Below are 6,835 nucleotides of genomic sequence, written 5' to 3'. Positions count from 1 at the left end.
CTACATTTCAGCAGGATAATGCACGACCGCATGTTGCACGTCCTCTACGACCCTTTCTGGACACAGAAAATGTTCGACTGCTGACCTGTCCAGCACATTCTCCAGATCTCTCATCAATTGGAAACGTCTGCTCAATGGTGGCCGAGTAACTGGGTCGTCACAATAGGCCAGTTACTACTCTTGATGAACTGTGGTATCGTGTTGAAGCTGCATGGGCAGCTGTACCTGTTTTGCCATCCAAGCTCTGTTTGACTCAATGCCCAGGCGTATCAAGGCCGTTATTACGGGCAGAAGTTGTTGTTCTGGGTACTGATTTCTCAGGATCTATGCACCCAAATTGCGTGAAAATGTAATCACATGTCAGTTCTAGTATATTTGTGCAATGAATACCCGTTTATCATCTGCGTTCCCTTTTGGTGTATCAATTTTAATGGCCAGTAGCGTACAAGCACCGGTCAGTGGTGGAGGAGCAACCACAGGGCAAGTGGTGATGCACGAGCCGCGGGTGAAGAAGCTGGAGACCCCCGTGTCTGTCAGCAAGGCGGCGGGCAGACGCGCTGGCGCCGCGTGGTCCTTGGGCACCTGTTGCTGTGCTGTGTTTTGTTGTTGCCGGAGTCCCCGCGTGGCGTCTCTAGCGGCGGTGTGGGCGAGGGCGGGGTGGGGCGCGGCGGGCGGACGCGGGGCTGTGTCAGTGCTCGGCCGACCGCCGCGCCGTAAACATGTCGTGGTCGTGCTCGTCGCGCGCTGTGGTCGCCATGCAGCTGGCCGCCTGGAGCGTGGCCGGCGTGCTGCTGCTGCACCGCGGACTCTCCACGCTCGCCAAGGTGCGTACTGCCTCGCATCTCTCTGTCCCAACGCGAGAAGGAATGGCGCCAAGTACAGCCACACCTCACGTACACAACAAAGTCAAAATATTTACAAGTGTGGATGCCAACTGTACTGACGTATTTGGATGAGATCCAGTTTCGTTGATTGATTATTTCTGTTCAAACTAACCAAAACCAATTGTGAGGCCTATTCGGAAAGTGAGATCTGATAGGTCGCGAAATGGAAACGACAGTGAAAGTCCGATGAACTTTTGTACAGTTTTGTTGGACAATGTCTCTAGTATGCTTGTCGGTGTCGTCACGTTGTTATTTTGTGCACTGACAAGGGAACCTCTCCATCGCACCCCCCTGAGATTTAGCTATAAGTTGGCACAGTGGATAGGCCTTGACAAACTGAACACAGATCAATCGAGAAAACAGGAAGAAGTTGTGAGGACGTATGAAAAAAATAAGCAAAATATACAAACTCTCGGTCCATGTGAAGATAGGCAACTTCAAGGACAGTGTGAGGCCCAGAGCGCCGTGGTTCTGTGGTTAGCTTGAGCAGCTGCGGAACGAGAGGTCCTTGGTTCAAGTCTTCCCTCGAGAGAAAAGTTTAATTTTTTATTTTGAGACAATTGTCATCCGTCCGTCCGATGCGAGGTAACTGCGCCGTAGTATGGTGACCCTACACCTAAACAAACATCGAAACACACGACGTCAGTCGACTGCAGCGCACGGAAGAGAGAGTATTCGTGCTAACGAGGCTCCCTGGCTGGCACTTGACTGTTCGCATCTTTGGACGAGAGTGCATTAAATACATGCACGGTAGCTCAGCGTGTTCGCTCAGAGGGTTTAGCTAACCTCTGTAACAAAAAAACTAAGTGAACAGTTCAACGAACAACCTGAATGGGTGTCATGAGATGTCCGCCCCGATCATATATAACGAACAAAATGAGATTAACTAAGAATAAAAAAAAAATACGTGAGATGTATTGCGTGGACAATATGAATCCAGCAAATATAGCTCGCGACTTCAATCACAAGGTCAATGGATATTGGAGAAGCACGTCCTTTCGTCTACTAATCGCACGGTTTTTCGGTGCGGTCGCAAAACACAGACACTAAACTTATCACAGTAAACAGAGACGTCAATGAACGAACGGACAGATCATAACTTTGCGAAAATGAAGAAAGTAAACTTTTCACTCGAGGGAAAACTTGAACCAAGGACCTTTCGTTCCGCAGCTGCTCACGCTAACCACGGGACCACAGCGCTCCTGAGTTCACGCTCTCCTTTATGTTGCCTATCTTGCCCATGTACTGCTCAGTTTGTATATTTTGCTTATTTTTTTCATAGTTCCTCACGACTTCTTACTGTTTCCTCGATTGATCTGTGTTCAGTTTTTCAAGGCCTATCCACTGTGCCAACTTATAACTAAATCTGAGGGGGGTGCAATCGGGAGCTTCCCTTGTGAGTACGTAAAGATGCCTAGAACAATAGTGTCTCCCGCCAAGTATGGGTGCCTGCTGTAACTTTGCGCCTGATGTCATATAACGTACATGTCATGCATTTCCTTCTTCATAAGAATTTTCGACCGCACACTGCAGGGGCAAACAGTACGCCCCTGCAGCGATTTCGATGGGAAGTGTTTCATCACCCACCGTCCATCCCGGGCTTGGCTCCCTCTCATGTTTATCTCAGCTCACGTGAACTGCTGACTATGAAGACAGCATTTTGGCACAGACATAGAACTGCAGACGAGTGTAGAGAAGTAGTGGAAAGGACAGGTGGCTGTCTTCTATGAGGATCGTAACGAAAAGTTGGTACAACGATACGACAAATGACTGAGTTGAAGCTGCGACTCTTTCGAGAAATAGTATGAAGCTGTAGCAAACTGTTCCAAATAAAACATTTTTGATTTTCTCTGAGGTTTCCATTTCACGATCGATCGCACCTTACTTCCCGAACAGCCCTCTCATTTTAATGACTTGGCACTGAAATTTGTTTCGCTCTTGGTCCGTGATTGATGTGATAAAAGCAGCTAAGTGAAAAAGATTAATGTTAGTTGATTAACTGTCATCCCTTTGGATTAATGCCACAAAATATGAACTGTGACCTCGAAAAACCACGCAGCGACTAATGTGATACGCTGTCGCACTCCTTCTCGTGGTCTAGTTGTAGTGTGTATTGCCAGAGAGCATATATTTACTTTAATGTGTTATTGTTTAGCTTTGCAGTGTTTGTCATAACATGTGCGAGTGTTGGTTAACTGCTATGCATCTTTTTGTAGGGAGAAGCTTAACATGACTTACTTGATCTGTTGTCATCAATCAACCGCAGAAATAAACAGCTCGTTGAAGACAGTAAATATTTCATTTGATTTAATTAAAACACTTGATTGTGTAACGCATAAAACATTTTTTATAACTTGCAACATTCTGTGATTATGAAAAAAGTTCAACAATGGTTCACCTCGTTATGGAAAACAGGAAGTAAAAGGTAGTTCCTCCAGCGCCAACAAACTTTGAAGATACTTGAATCTTACAGGTATCACGCAACGTGAGGGATCTGCCATACCGTAGTTTCCTCGTTTTGTTGCTGTTTTGGAGATTTCGGTGATCTGCCATTGAACATTACAGACGACTCAAAAAACTCCCTCTTTACAGATGAAACAAGTATAATGGTGAGGGATCTGCCATACGGTAGTTTCCTCGTTTTGTTGCTGTTTTTGAGATTTCGGTGATCTGCCATTGAACATTACAGACGACTCAAAAAACTCCCTCTTTACAGATGAAACAAGTATAATGGTGAAAGACGTGAAGTGCAATGAAGTGCAATGTAAATGATGTAGCTCATAGGGTGCTCGCTAACTATAGAACGTGGCTTCCAGAGAACACTACAACAAAACGCAGTTCGTACAATGTGTCACAAAATGCTTGTAAAAGCTAAATATTACTGTCCCAAGGTGCTCAAACAGTCAATGAATTCGATCATGTTAAATTCACAGGACTGAAGACAGATGGAAAGGTTTCTTGGAATACTGAATTCATGTTCTTATGCAGAAACTGAATTCCGCTACCTTCACTGTACAGTGAGGTGACAAAAGTCGTGGGACACCTTCTAATATCATATCGAACCTCCTTTTGCCCGGTATACTGCAACTATTCGACGTGGCATGGACAAGTCGTTGGAAGTCCCTGCAGAAATATTGAGTCATGCTACCTGTATAGCCGGCCATAATTGCGAAAGTGTAGCTGGTGCACAATTTTGTGCACTAGCTGACTTTTCCATCAAGTCCCGTAGGTGCTCGATGGGATTCACATCGAGCGATTGGGTGACCAAATCGTTCGCCCGAATTGTCATTGTTCAAAGCAATAGTGAACAATAGTGGCCTGGTAGCCGGCGCGTTGCCATACACAAATATTCCATCATTGTTTGAGAACATGAAGTCCATGGATAGGTGCAAATAGTCTCTAAGTAGCCGAACATAGTCATTTGGGCCACAGAACGCAGTTCATTCCATGCAAACACAGCCCACACCATTGTGGGGCCACAACCAGCTTGCACAGTGCCTTGTTGACAACTTAGATCTGTGTCTTCGTGGGGACTGCACCACCTGCGAACCCGTCCATCAGCTCTTACCAACTGAAATCGATACTCATCGTTCTAAGCTACGGTTTTCCAGTCTTCTGGGGTACAACCGATATGGTCAAGAGCCCAGGAGAGGCGATTCAGGCGATGTTATGCTCTTGGCAAGGACACTGGCGTCGGTCATCTGCTGCTATAGCCCATTAAGGCCTAATTTCGCCGCACTGTCCTAATGGATTCGTTCGTCGTACAACCTACATTCATTTCTGCGGTAATTTGACGCACTGTTGCTTGTTTTTGAGCACTGATGACTCATTAAACGTTTCGCCGCTGCTTTGGCTGTTAAAGTGCAGGCCGTCGGACAGTGCGTTGTCCATGGTGAGAGGCAATGTTTCAAATGTGGTCTTTTCGCCACATTCTTGACGCTGTGGACCTCGGAATACTGAATTCCCTGATGATTTCCGACACAGAATGTCCCATGCGTTTAGCTCCAACTACCATTCCGCGGTCAAAGTGTGTTAATTCCCATCGTGCGGCCATAATCACATCGGAAACCATTTTGCCCTGAGTACAAATAACAACTCCGCCAATGCATTGCTCTTTTATACCTTGTGTACACGATACTACCGCCATCTGAATATGTGCATCGCGCTGGCCCATGACCTTTGGCATCTCAGTGTAAGAGTAATCTCCATTTTCTCTGACACTGAATCCCAAAGGCTTGTTTACTTTGCGGGCATTCACTCTATTTTCACGTATGGTGTTATATTTTAGTGCAACTCTGAGTATTAATTAAGGATATACTTAACTCAGAAAAGGGCACCAAGAGTGATATGTGTTGACAGTTGGCGAACATCGTGAAGGACCTTTTCCAGGTGTATCGTATTTCTACTCGTGGGATTTTTTGTTTACAGTACTGTCTCATTCAGAAGAAACTGCAACATTCATTCAGTGAACACTAGGTAGGAAAACAATTCTCTTTTGGATACCACTTACTTAAGCACTGTACAGAAGGACGTGCACTGCCTTGTTTTCATTTTCAGTTGACTCCCTGGAGTACTGACAACATATAGTGATAAACCCCAAGTATTCTAATCCAATCTGAAAGTTTTCGCTGTGGCGCATTCCTCTTTTTCTGTCACAGTAATTCCGAACTATCCTCTGTAGTGTGTTATCTATTCGAATACCCTGTCACAACGTATTTTTATGTTTCATTAATTCTTTAATTATTCTGAAAACTACGCACTGAGTCTTCCATGGTCCCACGGATGCTGATAAATATATAAATAAAAGTTTCTTCACACTACATACTTGCAGAATAGCTAAGACCCCCATTAAGGTCATTGTGGGCTATGGATGAGCGAATGGCGTAGTAGTTATGACATTGCACTAATACTTCGGAGGAATGGTATTTTTAATGTGCATCTGCGGTCGGGTTTCCAGTTCCTCACTCTTTTCCTAAATCTTTTCATCCAAATGTACTAATGTCTTCTCCAAGGAAACCTAACTAATATCTTGTACTTTATTTCTCATCTATGTTTGCAGTTCCCTGTAACAAATTTATTATTTCCTCTGATCTGGTCTGGAACCGCGCGACCGCTACGGTCGCAGGTTCGAATCCTGCCTCGGGCATGGATGTGTGTGATGTCCTTAGGTTAGTTAGGTTTAAGTAGTTCTAAGTTCTAGGGGACTGATGACCTCAGAAGTTGAGTCCTAAAGTGCACAGAGCCATTTGAACCTGTGATCTGATAGTCACACAGCCACGCTCCTATTATACAAGCCTTCTTACTGTCTGCAGACACATTAGCAATGTAGCCATTCATGTTATCGCACTCTTTCCCGTAAGCACTCGTCAACACCTAATTACTCTCACAGCATACATTTGGGGTGTTTATGCTGAAAACTATTTTGCAACATTAGATAATTATGGGGGTATAGCATCTTTAGGCTTGGGCAAGCCATTGTTCTGTCCGCATGCTCACAGCAATGCGGAAGGTGGACAGTGATTTAAATGCCCTGATATTGGAAGTAGACGCAAGCGTCTGCAGGGCCGCCGTATTCGTAGTAAAGCAGCCGACTAAGTAGGATTTCCGCCAAGCGGTTTACGCCACTTGTTTTATGCGCTCACAGTAAAGCCTGATCACCCTTCCAATCCAGTACAGATGCTGTTTAAAGTGTGCATGATTGAGTTTAGCTAAGTCCTTCACATAGAATCTTTGTGAAACTGTTTATTTAGTGCACCGACCGAATACTGGGAATATACGTACATTTCGTTATAACTATAGCCGCTGATGGATGTAGATTTCTTCCGTTGAGCCCTGCTTGTTTCTTATTATTTCCTTTAGTTTCTGAAACTAACGTGGCATCAACATGAATGCCTTTGTCCATGGCGCCCTGGATCTCATGAAGATCAGAGCGAACTGAGTTTTGTAAGATC

The 6,835-nt window shown here is 44.9% G+C and overlaps 1 protein-coding gene across 2 annotated transcripts in view; it reads left to right on the top strand.

Annotated features, from left to right (window-relative positions):
• Positions 1-693: 693 nt before the first annotated feature.
• The window catches only part of LOC126281635 (uncharacterized), a 185,466-nt gene continuing 179,324 nt past the window's right edge, over positions 694-6,835 (top strand). Inside the window, exon 1 of one of the 2 annotated variants that reach the window (XM_049980766.1) lies at positions 694-824. In XM_049980766.1, coding sequence (XP_049836723.1) covers positions 720-824 — 105 coding nt within the window. In that variant the 5' untranslated portion in view covers positions 694-719. The remainder of the gene's footprint in view (positions 825-6,835) is intronic. The other variant, XM_049980765.1, reaches the window with a different exon arrangement.

This window comes from Schistocerca gregaria, chromosome 7, assembly GCF_023897955.1.
Source record: "Schistocerca gregaria isolate iqSchGreg1 chromosome 7, iqSchGreg1.2, whole genome shotgun sequence".
Classification (NCBI taxonomy): Eukaryota; Metazoa; Arthropoda; class Insecta; order Orthoptera; family Acrididae; genus Schistocerca; species Schistocerca gregaria.
Note: the sequence above shows the minus strand (reverse complement) of the source record. Positions and strands in the feature narration are given on the sequence as shown.